The 20,799-nt window shown below is 43.9% G+C and overlaps 1 protein-coding gene across 2 annotated transcripts in view; it reads left to right on the top strand.

Annotated features, from left to right (window-relative positions):
• CHST11 (carbohydrate (chondroitin 4) sulfotransferase 11) overlaps nt 1-4,526 on the top strand; it is a 337,644-nt gene extending 333,118 nt beyond the window's left edge. For both annotated transcript variants that reach the window (XM_015427580.1, XM_015427579.1), the window contains exon 3: nt 3,672-4,526. In XM_015427580.1, coding sequence (XP_015283066.1) covers nt 3,672-4,526 — 855 coding nt within the window. The remainder of the gene's footprint in view (nt 1-3,671) is intronic.
• Nucleotides 4,527-20,799: the final 16,273 nt, after the last annotated feature.

The raw sequence follows: 20,799 nt of genomic DNA, 5'->3' as shown, positions 1-20,799 counted from the left end.
GACATGATTGAGGTTTATAAGATTATGCATGGGAAAGAGCAGGTAGAGAAAGAGGTCCTTTCTCACAATACAAGAACTCGTGGGCACTCCATGAAATTGCTGAGCGGTCGGATTAGAACAGATAAAAGGAAGTACTTCTTCACCCAAAAAGTGACTAACAAATGGAATTCACTGCCACAGGAGGTGGCGGCGGTTACAAGCATGGAATTAGATAAGCATATGGAGCAGAGGTCCATCGGTGGCTATTAGCCACAAGGTATAGATAGGGATTCCGGGGCAAGTGATGCTCTGTATTTTTGGTGCTTGGGGGGGGGGTTAATAGTGTGAGGGCTCCTAGTGTCCTTGCCCCACTGCTGGACCTCCTGATGGCACCTGGTATTTTTGGCCACTGTGTGACAGAGTGTTGGACTGGATGGGCCGTTGGCCTGATCCAACATTGGCTTCTCTTATGTTCTTGTTCTTATGATTGCTTCTCCCTTATAGCCTATGGATTCTCTATTATACCCTACCAAATACCGGTATGGTATTTGGATTGAGGAAATATTTAGGATTGCTGAATTTTTTTCAGCTCCATTATACCCTATGGGGACCATTGACTATAATGGCCTCTATAGGGTATAGTGGAGCTGAAAACATCAGCAATCCTGAATATTTCCCAAATCCAAAGACCATACCAGTATTGGAATTTGGGAATATTGGAAAATACCAATATTTTTCGGGTTCAATATAGCCGGGTTTTTTTGCACACCCCTAGATGCAAGACATTATATTTTCTACCTGCTACATGTTTACTCCAGTGGTCTTGATAAGTCATACAAGTCAGTAACAAAGCATACTCAAGTGACTAAAAACTTAGACAACTTCAAATCCTCCTCTCCGACCACCTCTTGGTGGCACAGTGAGTAGAGCCAGTGCATGGTTTGCAAGGCTCCCATTCAAGCCTGGAAAGTCTTTATCTCCTGCTAGTTCTCTGATACTACTAATCCTTCTAGGTAACTGTTAGAATTTCCAACTGCTTTGTAAAGCCAGATAGACAGGACCCATCTGTTATACTGAGTAGCAAGCAGGCGTTTTGTTGTTGGTGATGAGACAAACAGCACACATTAAACGGGAGCATGTCCCTAACTTCTTATGGATTTGACCAACCTCAGAGACCAGGGATGAAGCCCAAAGTTGCTTCAAGGAATGATTTTTGAGCAGCTGCCCTCCTCTGGGAACAGCTGAAATAGCCACCGGATTTATTCGGCTTGCCAAGGTCATAGCCAATGAGCGTGAGCCAAGGCGATTAATCCTAGAGTGAGACAGACATCTGCAGCAAGAGCACATAGTGGGCTCATTTTTGTTGGTGTTTTGAAATTTGTGGCCTCCTACTGGGTCTCAGCAGCAAAGGTCAGCTGGAGTCCTGCGCTTCCTTTAGAAACGTGTTTGACTGTAGGAACAGGAAGATTTCCTTGTCTATATATAAAACTCAGGGAGTTAAGACATTTCAGACACGGAAAATAAATTTAGCATCAGGCTATATTTTAGAGAAAGTGAAGCCGGTAAAATACTTGGGCTTCATCTGTATTGTTCAAACCTGGCAACCTGGGCCATTGTGTCTGCCAAACTGTCTGTGCCGATTAGATTAGCCCTCTTAATGAAAGCTGGAAAAGGGTCTTCTGCGTTCAGAGGCAGCGTATATCTCTGATTAATAGGTCTTTGACAAGGTTGCCAAGTCTGGGATGGGAAATTCCTGGAGATTTGGGGGTGGATCCTAAGGAGGACAGGGGCTAGGGAGTGGAAGGAGCTCGGCAGGGATGTGATCCTGCACAGTCCACCCTCCAAAGCAGCCGTTTTCTGTAGTCTGGAGATCAGCCGTAATTCCAGGAGATCTCCAGGTACCACCTAGAGGTTGGTAACCCTAACATGGATGAAAATTACAACAGTTGATTGTCTCCATTCTGCGTTGCTTGTGAAAGTTTCAGAATATTATTGAGAGAAACAGACTGCTGGACTGGAGAGACTCTTGCTGTTATCCCACCAGGGCCCAAGGAGCCAGTTTGGTGTAGTGGTTAAGTGTGCGGACTCTAATCTGGGAGAACCGGGTTTGATTCCCCACTCCTCCACTTGCACCTGCTGGATGACCTTGGGTAAGCCATAGTTCTGTCAGAGCTCTCTCAGCCCCACCTACCTCACAGGGTGTCTGTTGTGGGGAGGGGAAGGGAAAGGAGTTTGTAAGCCACTCTGAGACTTCAGGAGAGACTCTTCTTCTTCTTCCCGACTAAGTTGGCAATTTCCACCAATTCCCCCTTCCCTCTGCAGACCCCCCCCCCCATGTGATTGCTTTTCTTTTCCTACCCCCTAGGAGCAGCACTTTAGGACATTAGTGGGTTACAGTAGGAAGGGGGGCAGGACAGTTCCATTCTGCTGATGGACAATTTAGTTTGGATCCAACCTTCATTTCCTTGAGTCTAGTACAAACTTGTAATGCTGCCCCACTCCTGATTCCATCCCATTATTTCATGAAAAAAATCTCTATTATTCTCTGAAAATCCATGTGACCATATAAATTATTGTGACCGGCCAATCCCCCTTAACCACTGGCCCTCCACAAACAAGTGTCTGGGCTCCTTTGCCCATCTTATTCTCTTGTGCATGGGGTTTTTCAGCACAGGCTGGTCCCTTGCTGAACTTTTTCACTGATGATGGTCACTGCAGGCTGCAAAGCTCTTTGTTTGGGACCCTTGCTGTGTTCCTAACTGCCCAGTTAAGGAGCAGAGAAAGCTGCAAAACTAACCAAAAGTTAACCAGCAACATTTTTTTCCGTATGAGCTTTGATGAGTCACAACTCATGAGAGCTCTTTTGGAAATAAATGCATTTGCATGTATTTATTTATATCCCACTTTTCTCCTGTCGGGACTAAATGTTGTTATTCTTTAAGGTGCCATTGGACTCTTGGTCTATTTTGATACAGCCGACCAGCACACCTACTCCTTTGCAATCAGTAAGCTGCAGCCATCAGGCATTCCCTTAAAATCTGTCAAATGAATGAATTCTCCCATTGTCTTCCTGATGTAAAATTAGCATTGCGATTCTGGAAGTACTGCCTGCAGCAAAAGAAATAATTGCAGTAGGAATCAGTGTTTTCCTCTTGATAGAGTATTTTGTTTGGCTATCAAGGATCCCTGCTTTAAGTAGGTGGTCTTAAGCTCGATTTCGCTTTCAGCCTAACATGCCTCAAGCTAAAATAATGTATGATTTCTGAACTATTTTTACACCCAGACGTGTGATGAGAATGCTGATGTAGTGATTAGAAGTATGCGAGTGTAGAGGAGCATAAGAAGTATCAGTTGAACTTCGGCATAAGACAGCAGCCAGACTTTTCAAGCTGTACTGAGTTATCCGTAACATAGATAAACATATGCAGCAGTGGTCCATCAGTGGCTATTAGCCACAAGGTATAGATATGAACTCTCAGTCTGGGGCAAGTGATGCACTGTATTCTTGGTGCTTGGGGGGGGGGCAACAGTGGGAGGGCTTCTAGTGTCCTGGCCCCACTGGTGGACCTCCTGATGGCACCTGCTATTTTTGGCCACTGTGTGACACAGAGTGTTGGCCTGGATGGGCCATTGACCTGATCCAACATTGGCTTCTCTTATGTTCTTATCCATATTTGTGCTTTCTTTTGCAGTTGGAATTGTCCAGCACAGCGATCCTTCACCAGATCCGGAGGGATCAAGTCACAGACACATGCCGAACCAACAGCCTGTCCAGCAGGAAGCGCCGTGTGCTGACGCCCAATGACCTTAAACATCTGGTGGTAGATGAAGACCATGAGTTGATATATTGCTACGTACCCAAAGTGGCCTGCACCAACTGGAAGAGAGTCATGATGGTCTTGACAGGGAAGGGCAAATATAGCGATCCCATGGAGATCCCAGCCAATGAAGCTCACGTCTCGTCCAACCTGAAGACACTCAACCAATACAGCATCCCAGAAATCAATCACCGCTTGAAAAACTACATGAAGTTCCTGTTTGTCCGCGAGCCTTTTGAAAGACTGGTGTCGGCCTACAGAAACAAATTCACCCAGAAGTACAACACCTCCTTTCACAAGAGGTATGGTACCAAAATTGTGAAACGCCAAAGGAAAAATGCTACCCAAGAGGCTCTGCACAAAGGTGATGATGTGAAATTTGAGGAGTTTGTGGCTTATCTCATAGACCCTCACACCCAAAAAGAAGAGCCCTTCAATGAACACTGGCAAACTGTCTACTCCCTCTGCCATCCATGCCACATCCATTATGACCTCATAGGGAAATACGAGACACTCGAAGAGGATTCCAACTATGTCCTTCAGCTTGCAGGAGTAGGCAACTATCTCAAGTTCCCCACCTATGCAAAGTCTACAAGAACTACTGATGAAATGACCACAGAGTTCTTCCAGAACATCAGCTCGGAACACCAAACACAGCTGTATGAAGTCTACAAACTTGATTTTTTAATGTTCAATTACTCAGTGCCAAGCTACCTGAAGTTGGAATGAGTCAGAAAGAGAGAGAAAAAGAAAAGAAAAACACCTGTTTTATTTAAGATTTTTATTTGTCATAATTACATATGAAGAATGGGTTATTTTGTAAGTTAATATTTTTGTTGAAAGATGCTGCGAGCAGCATGGTCAAAATTTATTATTTAAATTGTCAAAAAGAAAAGGACAGTTTCATTTGTGGAGTAAGGAAATCGCAGAGCCTGTAGCCCTAGCTGTGACTAGTTCCTGCTAGACTGTTTGGGGGAGGGATGTGTTCTTTGTGTCCTGATGAATTCTTTTTTTTTCCTTTTGGCATTCTTCATAAGTCCAAGCCTTTGTGTTATTTATGCTTATTTAAGTACACGGTTGATTCCACATTAGGCGCTGAAATACAACATGGTGTGGACAAAGAAAATGTGCGCTTCTTGCTGGAGCTCTTGCCTCTGTTCTTAATATCCATTCATGACTGAATATTTCACCAGTGATGAATTCATAAGAATAATTAGAAACATTAGGGCCGGGCTGAATTCAAGGGGCCCAGGAGGGTTGGGTCCCCAAGTTGGAACATCTTTTGAAGCCTCAGGATTCTCAGATTTGTGAGATAAGACACACTTGTCTGCCAACCGTCATATACTATGGAAGGCTCAACATTTATCCACTGGGAGGGAAGGTCACCTATGGTCAAACCAGATGAGATAGTGAAGATTGAGTATGTTTTCTCTTGGAAAATCACAGCCATGACAGACCCCAGTTCAGATTAGAACTGCATCAGGGGGAAGGGTGTTAAGTCTTCTCCTTCCTGCACCTTTGTTCTGACTTCACGTACCTCCCACACACATTGAGGGGAACATATGAGTTAACTCTGTGGTATCCTTTATGTTTCCCCCAGTGAAGTCAATAGCAACTCTGAGGTGCTTTCTGAGATCAGGGAGATCAGGGAAGTAACATCTTGTCCAGTTTGATCTTTAGCCCTTTCCTCTAACGACTGTATTAAAGTGTCCTACACATGTACACCCAGAATTCCAAGCAGATTCCAATCTCTCCCATAAAGGGGCTAAGACAGAGACTTCAAAGTATGACAGCAATCTGTAACCTCCATTGGAGGAACCCACAACTAAATACGCAATGCACCCATAGTAGCTTGAAGGACTGACTTCGGCTGTTGATACAACAGCAAAATAGCCTTCTGCTAACCACAAAGTTCTCAGACTTGGTATTCTTTCTGTGGGTGGTCTTGACACATTTTCTCCATCAAGAGATTTTTCTTGTTTCTTGGATCTATCTCTGGCCCCATTTCCTCTCTGATGTATCTGGACAACAGTATCACATTGCACAGGTCTTGTGATCTGTTGCTACATAGAAAGTGCTGCCTTAAGTGTGTATTGACAGTCACTTGATAATAGCCAACAATTTAAAGCCTAATGGGGAGATATTGGACCTCCACACTCTCATACCACACCCCACTCCTGCGGTTTGCCCCAGAACAAAGTAGATGGGCATTCTGCAGCTAGTAATATGACTTTTTACTCATTATCTAACGGGAAGCTGCCACTGCGTTCTGAGGAGCAGTGAATTTTAAACAAGCCCATTGTAAAGAGTATGATATTAAATGACCCCTAGTTTAGATGGGTCCATGTACTCTAGAATGCCTACTCAAACGAAACACCTTGTAGTACCATATATGTTACAAATACTGGCAGCAATCACTTTGAATGAGAAGGATATTGAACTTTGTGTGAAAATAGGGAACTAGTTTCCTTTTCAGTGTTGAAAGAGTGGGATAGCTAATTTTTAAAATGCATACATAATATTTAAAGTCTATGACTGAAAGAAATGTGAATGTATCTTTTAGAGAGGACCATTTTCAAATCTCTGCTTTGCTGGATGTATTGGTAATAGCATTGTTATCTCAATTCCCTTCTTTAGCATTCCTTTGTTTGACATTCAAGGGGAATGAGTGGTGGAGGTGATGTACATGTTGGCATTATGAATAGTGGTGGTAGTATAGTGTGGGACTCCCTTCCACTAAATGAGGAGTCAGCTGAAGAATGCTCTTTCTATTCACTTAGTGGAAGACTCCTCACTTAGCAGAAGAGAGTCCTTGTATCCCACTCATTATTTATGGCAGCAGTGTTTGTTTATTTAGGAATTAATTTATCATAGCAGACTCTTGATCAGACTCTTGAGTAGCAGGTTTTTAAAACTTTATTCGTTTTATTATTTACTTAAATTACACACCACATTTCTTGCCCATGGGGATCAAGTTCAGAGAGCAGGTGACGTGGAAGACCTTTTTCTGAGAGCTGGCGAACCATTGCCTATCAGAGCAGACAATTCTCACTTTGATAGGCCAATGGTCCAACAGTATAAGGGAGTCATGTGTGTTCATCTTGGGGAGTTCATGTAGCATGGATAGATTTTTGCCATCTTTGAAGATGCCGGGTACTAGGTTTCTACATGGCAAGGACAGTCAAATGGTGGACCCGACTGATCTTCACTACAGTTCTTTAACATCCCGCTACACTGCCGCTCCAGTTGGAAGCTTCTGAAGTGTCTTGTTCAATCAGCACTACCACTCAAGCAAGACCTCACACCTGGATGATGCTCATCCCCAAGCCAAAGCAGAGAATATCCCAGAAATCTCTGCATTATCACAGAGGCCTCTAGGGTGTCCTGTCATTTTCTGGGTCAGCAAGTGGTGCATCACCTTGGTAATAACTGGCCCAAAGGGAGAGTCCAGCCCTGAATTAGTTTAAACAAGGAGGAACTGGCTGCCTAAGCTGGAAAAATTGGCTATGTGGGACAACGTGGCCCTAGAATATGTGTATATTTCAGACCATTCCTGTTAGGGCTGGCTCAACCCCCCCACAATACAATTTCAGGTGTTTTGTGGTGTTTCACACCCATTAAACTTTACAACAGCACTGTAAAGGCCAGTATTCCAGAATTCCACACAATTGCTTAAGGCAGTATTCTTAAAGAAGGTCTACTAAAAGGCCTGATAACTATCCAAAGATGCAAAGTTTCCAAGAAGGGTAACAGACATTACATGGAACTGGAGAGAGTTTCCCTGTAATCCTTGAGATACTGTGGGCAATCTTGGCTTGGGTCTCATGTGCTTCAGCTACTTATGACACAGGAATCGGGTATCCAATGTGACCTGGAAAAGCACCCTTATGCACATTTGGAGCAACAAAAGCTTTTGAGCCAATCCTGAAATTTGTTCACTTAAAGAGAACATTGTAGCTTCACTAGATTATGTATTATATAGCCAGATTTCGAGGGACAATCACTGGAATTACTGGATCAAGATGATGGCTTTTGTACTGCATGAACAAAAATCAGTAATACAGAGGTAACGGCATCATTTGAGAATGCAGCCTGAAAGCAGAGCCTATTTTACTTCCAGGTATTGATTTCAACATTGTCTGGAAAAAAGTCTCTCTTCCACACTTCTGACCACCAGTCTCTTTTCTCAGCCATGAAGACAGTCCCTTATGCTGATCTTGGAAGTATTTCCATACTGTATTGTTCCATTTCTCCAGGTGAATTTTGCCATCTGTCTACTAGCCAGCCTGTTAAAATGTTTAACTGTGGGTGTTTGTTTGGTTTGTTTGTTTTAATCACATTAACATTGTGCTTACGTATAATATGAGAACATGACCCTTCCAGGGAAGGCAAGTACGCTGGTTGCACTTGGCCTGTATGCATTGTTTGTTTAAGACAAGAACATTTTGATTGAATGCATAGATGATTGCCTAGAAATTGTTTTAAGACACAAATACATTCTTCATTACCAATAAATGCCTTCTGACATGGCACTCTTTGCAAGCTTGATGAACAGTGCTGCAGACTTCCACTTTGTTTCTGTTTTATTTTGATTTACCAGTGGGATGCACAACTGAGAAGGCAACCAGAACTATTTATGATCTAGTACCACAATTTTTATCCACAAAGGTATCCTGAGAGATGGGGGGGCAGTGAAGGGGAGTGCAGCATGGGAAGAATAAATTGAATTCTTTTCTTTACAGTTCTCATCTGTCTTATTTACTGTGAGCAGAAAGCAGAATAGAATTCCATTTCAGAGCTAGAGAGTGTTGATGGAGTGGAAAGCTCTGGATTGTCATTGGGGCAGGTGGGAGAAAGGTAGAAACAAACGGCTGGCTTTTGCTCTTTACAAAAGCTCTATTATTTTGGGACCCTGGAGGATTTTTTTTTTTAATCGCTTGTCTATAACTGCATCTTGCTTGAATCAAATCACCCAAGTTCTAAAGGGCAGTGTAACTAACTTGCATTTCAACCCTGTAGGTTACTGAATCTTGACCCCCTTCATAGGTATGTACACAGAGAGGAAGGAGAAGGGGGGGGGTCTACTTCTCTACAGAGACAGTCCACTCTGCTGGGGAATATATATGATTGAAACAATCATATACAAGCTCCATTAAATTGTTCTGTAGACAAGTACTTGATGTGCAAAACCTGGAACTGGCTGAGGTGTGAGAAGTCCAGTGATGGTTGTAAAAAGCAGGGAGGGGGGTGGCCCTTAAAACACAGTAAACCTGTCATTCCACATCATCCGACAGAGAGTGGAGACTGAACTTCCTGTTATTCTTTGTCTCCCAGCTGTGCTTTTAAAGATCTGTCCAATTAAGGGAAATCTAGTTTATCCACAATCTGCAAATGTGTCACTTGTTCAGAGGACTACAAGAGGTAGTCCCTGTCTGCTGAATTTAACAATTACTAATTGAAGCCAATTGCCTAGCCTTGTTTAGTTTTGTTTTCTGATCAGCAGCAAGTGCCTCTCACAGATTGTGCCCTTTTCCCTTTCCCCCCTTAACTCAACTAGTAGTTGCCTTTTTTCAAAAACCAACAATTATGGCTTTGTTTAAGACGCTGAGTTGCAGACTGGAAGGTCTGTAGTTTGGCAGTTCGAGACCCTAGTGCCGCGTGATGGAGTGAGCTCCCGTCTCTGGCCCCAGCTCCTGCCAACCTAGCAGTTTGAAAGCAAGAAAGCAAGAAATTGAAGGTACTGCTTCAGTGGGAAGGTAACAGCGTTCTGTGCGCCTTGGCATTTAGTCAAGCTGGCCACATGACCACAGACCCCAGAGAAGTCTTTGGACAGAGCTGGTTCTTTGGCTTGGAAACTGAGATGAACACCGCCCCCTAGAGTCAGATTCAACTGGCTTTCGAGCAAAGGAAACCTTTACCTTTACTTTTCCCTCTTGTATTTCTTTAAGTGTATAAGGTGTGGGTGTTACACTGAACAGCATGTGTGTCATTTACCCAGTTTTCTGTAGCTTCAGTTTTGCATTTCCTAAAAAGGATGTGATATTTCTCTTGGGCCCCAGGTTTTCAGACATGGTGAGTAACATAGGCAAATGCTGTATTAGCTGCCTCCCACCCAGCAATTGCCACCGCTGCTTTTGGGATAGGCAGAGAAAGAAATTATGGTGCTGATCTATATTGAAAATGTGGCCCTGACCTGGATAGCCCAGGCAAGCCCGATCTCATCAGATCTTTGAAGCGAAGCAGAGCCAACCTTGGCAAGTAATTGGAAGGGAGACCTTTAAAGAATACCACGGCCAGGAAGCCAGAGGCAGGCTATCAAGTCACTTCTCTGAACGTCCTCCGTGCCCCAATAGGAGTTGCCAGAGGTCGCCATGACTTCCAGGCATGGTCACTTGTGCATGCACACACAAATGCAAAAATACCAAAGATCAGATCAGAAATTTATTTACGATCATAGATCAGAATAAAACGTAGACAAAAATACCAAAGAAATAAAGAAAATGTGCGTGGTGTTCAAAACTTACTTGTGTCTATGGGTCCTTACTTCAACCAGTCTCACTCCCAGAAATGGACAATTCAAGTCATTTTACACTATCACAAATTTCTAGTCATGTTTTTCAGTACAACTCACCTGTTTCTCCCTACCCAAAGTGTTCTCATTTCCAGTGTGCTGGAAGGCTTTCCATGGGTTTGACTAACTGAAGAACCCTGGGGAAGGGGTTATAACAGTTCTTTGTTATTGAAGGAATTCACAATTAATTATGCCAGGACTCAGCTTGCTTAGCTCAGCCTTGCGAGTAAGACTGCAAAAGTGACCATCCTGAAATATTACCATCCCATCTGTTCTACATACTTATTCATGTAAGATGCACTAAAAATGTGGAGGAGGGGTAGGGCAGCCAGCTTTAACCTTCCCTGCCCAATCACCCAATACGGGGTTCAGTGCCAGTCCCTTGTCTACTGGAAGCTGTGTGCAAGCAAAGGGTAAAAACATTTGCAGGGGAGGGCTGTATTAGGTGATGTTTTCAGGTGACTTGATTTTTGTGTGCGTAATAAAGGCACACCCTAACCAATGTTCCCTCTAAGCTGTGGATTCCTGTGAGCAAAAGTTGTACTTTGTGACCTACCAGCATTAAAGTTGTGAGCGAGCGATTTGGCTACTGCATGAATCAGTTTGCTCTGGACTGGAGCCATCCTTCCTGAGCCAAGACAAAAATCTGTCAGCCAGAGGCTAAAAAACTGTGAGCTAGCTCACACTTATTCAGCTTAGAGGGAACACTGAACCTAAATGTCCCAGGCTAGTTGGATCTCAGAACTGAAGCAGGGTCGGCCCTGCTTACTACTTGGATGGGATCCCACCAAAGAAGTCCAGTGTCACTACACAGCGGCAAGCAATGGCAAACTGCCTCTGTCTCTTGCCTTGAAAACCCTCTGGGGTCACCATAAGTCTGCTGCGACCTGACGGCACCTTTCCATCACCAATAAAAGCACAGTCGCTCATTTGTAGGAGGGGGTTCAGTCACCATTTCCCAAGATAGACTTTCTGCTTCCCAGCAGCCAAGAAAGAATTTTTTAAAAAAAACCCTGGGAAACTGCTTTCTGCTTCCTTGCTTGAGCGGGATTGTGAGCGCTATGTGGACTGACTGTGCAAGTGTCATGGACAGCTATTGCCTCTTAACATCACTAATGATGAGTGACACACAGTCCCTGGGCAAGGCCCAGATTTATATTCTTGTCCGTAATATATAGCAAACCTGGCATGGCATCATCTCTATTGAAGGCTAGCGGTGAGGCCCCTGGTTGTGGTTTCTTCAGTGTCTCTGCTGTGTCCCAATCAGGATTTCAGACCAACTTTTTGCTTGGTGAACCAGATCTGGTATTGTGATCTGGTAAAGCAAACCATGGTGCGTCAGACGTGCATATGCATAAAATAGCAGGCTAAGAAAGTCTACGTTTGGCAGGGCTTATTCCCAAATCAGTGTGTGTAGGATTAATGTTGAAATGTGGTACTTGTTCATCTTGACTTCAAAGAACACCTCTTGTGAACAACTCTCTTTTATCCATTACTGTTGGATGTCTAATGCCACAAAAACAGTGTCAATAATAGGTTTGTATGTGCATGTGCTAGAGACCAAAGGAAGCGGGTGGTTCAAGACCCTAGTGAACCAGAGGGCTTCTCTCCCACCTACATTTGCAGTTTGGTAGGGGCTGCAACTACGATCCTGCAGTGCTGCCGTTCAAGTCAGAACCGGTGGCACCCGGTTGCCTTTCCAACTCAGGCTTCATCTTTCACAAACCTTCCACTGTAATGTCATGGAACTCTGGAAGCAGAGCACCGGGCTAGTGCAGGGGTGTCACAAACATAAGGCCTGGGGGCCAGAACCTGCCCATCCATGGCTCTTATGTGGCCCGTGAGCAACTAGTGCAAGGGAGGGAACAGGAGACTGCTTGGGGAAGTGGGTGGAGACACTCCAATTGTAGCTTCGAGCCCTGGGCTTCAGCATGGCAGAACAACTTTGTCTGTAGCAGTCGAGCATTGTGGGAGTGTCTGCCCAGTGCTGCATCACTGTCTATCCAGCCTACCCAGATGGGTTTTCCTTTGCACCCCCAGCCCAGCCCATGGGGTCTTGCAGTGAGGATACACCAACGTGGCGCTTACCAGCTGCTGTCCTCTATACGGTTTCTATCTCCAGTACCTGGTATTATGTTTATGGCACACATGGCCTGGCCCAACAAAGTGACATTTATGTCAGATCCAGTTCTCATAACAAATGAGTCGGATACCTCTGGGTTAGTGTATAAGGAAGCGACATTGTCATTTGTGAAGATCCAACCCCCTTTCCTTGGAGAATCCCACCCATTAAATGTGTCCTGATAGTGCTTTGTCGGCCCCACTTGAACTGCTGCCCACTGAGTGGCAAAATCCTCCCTTCCATAAAAAGGATATTTCCCTTTAAGTCCTTTTAATTTTCAACTTGAATCTAACCATTATGATTCCTTCAAAAGATTTTTCAATTAATGTAACCAATTTTTTTCTGATGTAGCAGACAAGAATTCCAGGATGGTCTCTTGCAGCAAAAGGAAACAAGAGCCTTATTGCCCCTTAGAGACTATCAAATCTGTTGCGATAAATTGAGTTGCAATAGATTTAGCCTTTACAGGACTTTCTCCTGCAGCAGCAAAGGCAATGCACGGCCCAAGATCTTCTTTGGTCTCTTAAGGTTAACTGTATGAAATTGCACTAGTTTCAGGTACAAAGAAAGGAATGTCCTTAATATTACTCTTGTTACAAAGAGTGGTTGATTTCTTACATGCATGAAGAATACAAAATGTGTACGTATAATTTAACTTCAGTATTTTGGGGGTGATTTTTTAAACCTTTTTGTATCCATTAGAGGGCCGGTTGTAGAGAAAGTGCTTCTTCATATCTGAATATGCTGTTAATAACAAGAAGCCAAGTTATACACGGCCAGCATAACTGTTAATTACTCATGAATTGTTCCTTCACACACACACACACACTCATCTACAAACACAAAGCCATTCAAGCCTGATTATTTTTCTAAGCAACTTCAATTAAATTGAAGAAAGTAAACAAAATGTGTTTTATTGGGTGGATTTTTTTCACACCTTCTGATTTCCATAGTGAAAGGACTGGAGTGAAGGATGGGGGGGGGATGTTTGTGTTTGTTTATTGGGTTAGATTCCACAGGCCTGGTGAGCTTATGGTGGCCCCTTCCCCAGATGCAAGAGGCTCGCAGGATCCAACTCATTGTCAGTTTCTCCTGCTTCTCAGTCCAGATTGTCTCATGTAACAACTGACAACAATCAATTGCAATGTAATCTTCAACAAGGTGGTTGCAAGATGGAGGGGAGGCGTCTTTATCGAAGCATGCTGGAAGGATACCTGTCAGGGGCTGCTGTGGGCTCTTGGTAGCTGAGAGCAGGGGGCCCCTCAGCTGAAGAAGAATCCAGGCAGAGCATCTGGATGATTCCTCTTCTCTCTCTCTCTCTCAATTCAGTGATAGCCTTGAAGCTTGAAAGATATTAACTTGATCACCGTTTCTGGGCTGCTTTGTATAGTAAAATATAGTAAAAAATGTAAGTGTTCACCTAAACTACGAAGCATGAATGTGGCAATTTTGTAAAGACATGAATCATGTGGGTAGATTTGTCAGGGAGCCAGGATCAACTGCAGTTCCTTGTTGTCCACAATTTTAACTCAGTCTGGCCCAGCACTACTATTTATATGCAACTACTTGTGCTAGAATGTGAATACAGATGTGCATTCAAAAATGTACCCCACTGAGAACCATGCAGCAACAGCCAGCATTCCCATACTGATACGCCTTTGGATGGGAATCATATTCATGCACATGGTTTTTCATCTAGCAAGTTACAGTGCAGAAATTTGTTTACATGTATTTTCTCTTGAGCACGATGAGGCCTTCACAGGCAAACTGAAAATTGACTTTTGCCTTTGCATAATATATACAATGCCCTTGATGTCATCCCCAGGTGGCAAGGAAATCTATGTACATACAAATACATCTGTCTGTTAATATTCATCTGTCCGCTCCCTGCGTCTCTCTCCCACACCATCAGACTTCAGACTGTAAGCCCCTTGGGGCACAGATCTATCCGTTTCATACGCTGCAATGGAAAGTATGTAACTTGATGGTGCTGTATTAATAAATAATAGGAGAAATCATCACATTTCCTATGCGTTGGCTACTTCAAAGATTCACTAATGGGGCATTTACAAAGAGGCTGAAGAGACCCTGGCATAATGCAAGCCACTGCTCTCTGAATCAGTGCTCAAGGGAGCAATCACAAGCAGGTCTACTCAGAAGCAAGTCCCATTCTATTACATGGTGCTTACTCCCAGGAAAGTGTTTCTACATACCATTTCTTACTGAGCCATGCAAATATGGAGTATTCCTTCTACTCAGCTCATCGAACTGGTCAAAGGGAGGTTGTTTTCTGGAGATGAGAAAACTCCGAATAATAATAGTAATTGTTACTAGTTACTAAGTAATACAAAACACCTTTGAGTTCATGCTGGAGGACTTTCCTCATTACCACTTCTAGCTGCAAGGATTGGTGTTTAATTATTTCAATACTGTATGTTTTATTTCCCTTGTAAAGTCTCCTTCATAAACATGTGTTTGGCAGCTTTGTTTTTCTACCTGGTAGGGTACAATATCCAGTGTGTTGTGCGAGGGGATGCATTAGTTGTGGTGCAGTGCTGTTTCAATGTCGTTAATATTTGTAGCTGGAACTTCATCTTGCACCTCCCGAAGCAGCTCAGGTGTTACAACCACACCGGCAGCCAGCCAAGCCAAGCGAGGGCTGAGACGTGCTTTCCCTCCCCCAGCATGCTAGGCGGGCGCTTCACAGAGAGGGGGAAGGCATGGCTGTTTGGGGAGGGTGCTGGGCTGTTTGGGGAGGGTGCTGAGCACTCGTAGGCACCCCTGTGCATATGGGCCTGCATTACACCCTTCTTGAAGATTGTCAAGAGGTTGGTTCCAGATGCCATCCAAGGCATAACAGATACTTTACCCATCACATACACGATTGCCAGCTCCCAGCTGTCAAAAACTGTTCCACGCAAGTATTTGCAAGATTCTGTCAGGCTTAGCTATCACACCACAAAATGGAGTTTAGTGTAGGGTAGGGTCGCCAGCTGGGGTTTGGGATAGGGTTGCCAGCCCCCCCAATCCAGCCGGGGGTTCCCCCACTTTGTGGGCTCTTCCCCATTGCTAGCTACCTGGCGGTCATTTCGGGGGGGAACGCAGTTCCCCCGGCTGAGGTACGGGAGGCGGGGCACATGACGAAGCCCCGCCCCCTGCTTTCGGCCGCCCCGCTTCCAGCCCTCATTCAGCCAGGAGGAGGCAGGAGAAGAGGGAGGGTAAGTTGCTTCCTCCCTGCCTCTCCCCACCCCTGCCTGCCTGGGGCCAGGGAGGGCCGTCGTGGGGCTTCCTTGCACTCCCGCCGGCCTTGCAGGTCCACCGCCGGGCCCCTCATGGGGCTCGGCAGTGGAGCTGCAAGGCCGGCGGTGGCGGTCGGGATCGTTGGGGGCGGGGTTTGTGGCCTTATGACACATTTCCGGTGATGTCAGGGGGTGTGGCCTTATGACACACTTTCGGTGATGTCAGGGGTTGTGGCATATGCTAATGAGTTATGCTAATGAGTTACCCTAGCTCTTTTTCTACGAAATGACCCCTGCCTGGAACACATGACATGATGACATCATCTGGAAGTGACATCATCACATGGCCGACATCGCACAGCAACGCTCTAGTTTTTGGGCAGAACTCAATGGTAAATCTGCCCAAAAGCAAGAACGTTGCTGTGCAACGCCAGCCATGTGATGACGCCACTTCTGGGTGACATCTTCACGAAGCACACATGACAGAAGATCCCAGCAAGGCCTGAAGGTCCCCCCACTGGCAAGAAAGTACGACCTGGCAGCCCTAGGTTGGGAAATACTTGGAGATTTTGGGGGTGGAGCCTGGAGAAGGCAGAGTTTGAGGAGGGATCTCACAAAAAGGTATAATGCCATAGACTCCACTTTCCAAAAGCGGCTATTTCCTCTTGGGGAACTGATCTCTGTTGCCTGGAAATCAGTTGTAATTCCTGATTCCTGCCTGGAGGTTGGCAACGCTATGTTGGGGTAGGCAGAGGCCAAACTGGGCCTGTGCAGGGAGAGAGCTGTGCTGTACTCAGCGGTCAGCGCTTCATATTAAACCGTGTAGTTGTGGGATACCTTTAAGAGAATAAAGTGTGATCTGGGAGGTCCCTGGTTCAAACCTCACCTTTGTCATTCTCTCACCAACCTTGTCTGGGAATATGGGAGTAGTAATACTGGGCTGCCATACAATTATTTATTTTGCGCATTTTTGAATCCTGCCTTGTTCTACAGAGCTTAGTACACAGTTCTCTCACCATTGTATACTTGCAGCCACCTGGTGAGATAGGTTAGGCTGAGAATGACTGACCTTTGTTCAACTAACTGAAAATTATTGCTTATCTTTTTTTCCCCCTGCCAGAGGTACTAGCAGCAAGGAGGGAGGGATTTAAAAAAACAACACCAGGGAACCAACAGAGGGGGAAGGTTAATACCTCCCCCCCCCCGCGCTGTTACTTTTAAGGAGCGATCTTATTTTCTTCCTCATCACAGATCTCTTACATTCATCAGCCAGTTTTGTCCCTTTTGTGTTCCTTACTGAAGTACAAACATATTCCTGATAGAAGATGGCAGACCCTATCTAGTATCTGTGGGGGGAGTGTGTCATCCCACAACTCCCCCCTCTGGAAGTGCAAGCTAAATATTTGCAGCAGCAAACAGGAACAAACCTCCCCATGCCACTTTGCTTGAACAGTTTGGAAAAAAGATTATCAGCACAATTCTCTTTGTTGGGAAGTTCTGCATGAAACTCTGCATTTTCATTTATTTATTTAACTATATTTTGATCCTGCTTGTCTCCTGCATCGGGGACTCAAAAAGACTTACCAAGCCAAGCAGACAGACAAAGTTAAAACAACACACACACAAAATAATCCAACAAGGCCTCAGTCCAAACTTAACCGAGTTGATGACCCACAAGGACATTTTCTGCCGGAACTGACAAACATCCCCAACAGAGACCTATCTTTACTTGTTGTAGATTTTCCGGGCTGTATGGCTGTAGTCTCGGCATTGTAGTACCTGACGTTTCGCCAGCAGCTGTGACTGGCATCCTCAGAGGTATAACACAGAAAAATGGAGTACTCTCTGTGTCAATGTGAGAAGAAAAATGGTAGGCAGGTAATTTATATCTACTCAGGAAGGTGGGGTAGGGCTGAGTCATTATATTGTTGGAGTTTCCCAGGCTGTGACATGCTAATGGAGGAACTTTCCTGAGGAGGTTCTTTTGTATGTGGATTGGCTGTTGAAATTTTATCTGTAGTGCTGTTGTAAGATGTAGAGCATCTTGTGTTTTTCAGGACTGGAAACCATGCCCTATTTATTTTTAAACTCTCTTCTTTCCTGTTGAAATTGTTTATGAATTTCAATGGCTTCCCTGTGTAATCTGACATGGTAATTGGATATGTTGTCCAGAGACCTATCTGCTGAGTCATTGGCTCCCCCTTCTTCTGCCCTCTATGAAATTCAAGAAAGGCAGGAGCCCGAGCAATTTGACAACTATGAAGATTTTGCTGCGAACTATCATTTATTTTGTGGTTTCATTCTATTAAATTTTATTAAATTCCATCTCATTTCTATTAAATGCTGTTAATAGAATTGTTATATAACTAACTCAGTTATTTTGCAACTTTATTAACAGCATTTTTTTCCCATTCAGGCTTTGATTAGTTAATATTTGGGAATGTATGGCCCTACTAGATAATGGATAACCTCATACACTTCCCCCTTGAGTAGTATTATCCATCTCATTTAAAATGACTGCTTCAACTTCACCACCTTCCAAAATATTCAACAAACTCTGCCCCCTCCCCATATGGATTTTTCCTTTTCCTGTTCTAATGGATAAACTTATCCATTTAGAAGGTTACCCCATCTATATTCCAAACTTCTTTGCAATTTACTTATTAAAAATTAATCTCTTTCCATTTTTCTTCCTTTCAGTGTAACCTAGAACAATATTTTTGCCAATCTGTATTTATTCACCACAAGAAGAGACAGTCATTCACATATAGCTCAAAGAAAGTTTCTTTTTTACAGACAAGGAAGAAATGGATAGCTAAGTATTTGTCATGATTTCCAAATTGTGTGATGTACCCTCAATACTCAGGACCATGGAGAGAGTCCAAAATATTAAATATTTTGAATTTTTTTAATGCAAAACTTAGATGCATGGATTGCAGACAGGCATCCTATACTGCTGTGACCCCAAAATACGTCAGATCACATTTGATTCTTTATAAAACAAGAAGGATTGAGGTATTCTGAGATGCTGTGGCTCAGCGGGTAGAGCTTTACAGTGCCATCCTAAGGAGAGTTATATCCCTCTAAGCCCATTGACTTCAATGGATTGTGAAAGGTGCAATTCTAGTGAGAAGGAGACTGTACCTTCAGCGTCTACAAAGATTTCATGAAGCTGCTGTTGCTTGGAATCCAAGAGAGTCAGACAGAGTAGACAACACTATGCTACATAAATCAGTGATCTGACTCCGTATAAGGGAGTTTCACATGTTCATTTGGCTTGAGGAGCTAGTGTTTTTTAAAATTGCCTGTCGTACACGTTGCCCTGGTAGGTAACACACCCGGTACATATCTTCCCCTTGCACCTTTCAAATATGATTCTAGACAGGAAGGAGTAACGATAGTCTGAGGGATAGCAGAGCTCTGTTCATATTTATCTTCATGAGTTAAAATGGTAATTTATAAATGTTCCTGCCATGTCTGAGTTGTTGCTACATTTGTCTTCAATCAAATGGAGCTGCAAAACCGCTTAGCCATCTTGTATTAAATGTACATTATTACTCTGGTATAAAAACGTTATTACAGCAAATGCAATAAACTTTTATGTGCAATTTGTATCACAGAAGGTGATTTTTAAAAAGAATATTTAGCTTTGCAACATGGAAAAACTGAAATGGCAGGAACTTTGCTGATTCCCCTCACTGCCCCCAAAATAAAAGCTGAACAGACCACCAGAATGAAATGAAATTAAATTCAGACTAGGGAAATTAAAACAGGGTAGATATAGGGAAGCTTTACAGAAATGGCATACTTTACAATTTCAGTTAAATTTCCTAGCCTATGAATTTATGCTGAAGCTTAATGATACAATCATAACACTAGAAAGGAAACTAAGTGTTACCTGGCACAACTGATTCTTGCAGTACCCAATTTCCGAGATTTTGCATATAACAAAAAGTAGTATTCTATTCCAGATTCACAGCCCCTCCCCTGGCATCATTAGGAACGAAACAGATGTGTTTTCTTTAAATGAACTTGTGCATTAAACGATATAATTTGGGAATCACACCACATAACGATCCATTTGGTCTCCTCTTTATATTTTCCTGGGACAAAGTATTCCATTACCTAACTGGTTTTGTTATCAGCAGCCCATCTAGACCCCTGCCATATTGTTCCTTTCTGCTTAATGTATACAGGCTGGGTTCTCTTGCAGTCTACCTCCTTCATCCTCTATCAGCATCCCTCCTCTACCTGAACTTAGAAAAGCGCTTTGCACCATGACTGGTGGTTGTAGAGGCCAGAGTGGCCAGGCCCCTCAGAGCTCAACAAAACTTTCCCGCTAACCACTGAGATGAGCTTTGCTGTAAATCCTGTTCATTGTTTTGGGCCTCTATTCGAGGATTCTGCAATTTTTTGTCTTCTTTATGGCAGCACTTTAGATATTTGAAAGCTGCTAACAAGGTCCTGGTTGCTCTGCTATTTTCTAAGCAAGTGGTTCTCAGCCCTTTTTAGGCTGGCCACCTCTTTTCAATGCCCACCCTTGCATATATCTCCTTGACCTGCATCCCAATTCATTTTGCTCTTAATCTGCTTTTCTGTTGTGGCTTGCACTGTTGCATTCTCCTTCTCATTTTTGACTGGGCTAGGCAGGTAGGAAAAGCCACCCTGCAAGATTTGATGGTCTTTGATAAGTGATGAAGAAAACAAGATGGGGCTGGAGGTGTGTGGTGGATAGAAAATGGATCTCCACAGGGGTCTTTTCACAGAAAAAGAGCTGCAGGAGCTCATTAGCATACGGTATGCTAATGAGCTACTAGGCTATTAGCATAATAGCTCATTAGCATATGTGACGCCCCCTGACACCGCGGGAAGATATGTCAGAAGGGGAAGCAAAAGGGGGGAAGTCATCTTCAAAAGCCTCCCCTTCCCTTCCGGGGGGGGGAGCGAAGAGAGAAGGGATTTAAAGTTTAAACCCCTTCTCACTAGAGTTGGGCCGCAGAAGGAGGAAAGAGGGAAGGAAAGAGAGAAAGAGAGAGAGAGGGTAGAGAAAAGGAACGAAAGAAGGAAAGA

The sequence above is a fragment of the Gekko japonicus genome, unplaced genomic scaffold, assembly GCF_001447785.1.
Source record: "Gekko japonicus isolate JY-2015 unplaced genomic scaffold, Gekko_japonicus_V1.1 scaffold28, whole genome shotgun sequence".
Classification (NCBI taxonomy): Eukaryota; Metazoa; Chordata; class Lepidosauria; order Squamata; family Gekkonidae; genus Gekko; species Gekko japonicus.
The sequence above is the reverse complement of the archived record's forward strand: the minus strand, read 5'-3'. Positions and strand labels throughout refer to the sequence as shown.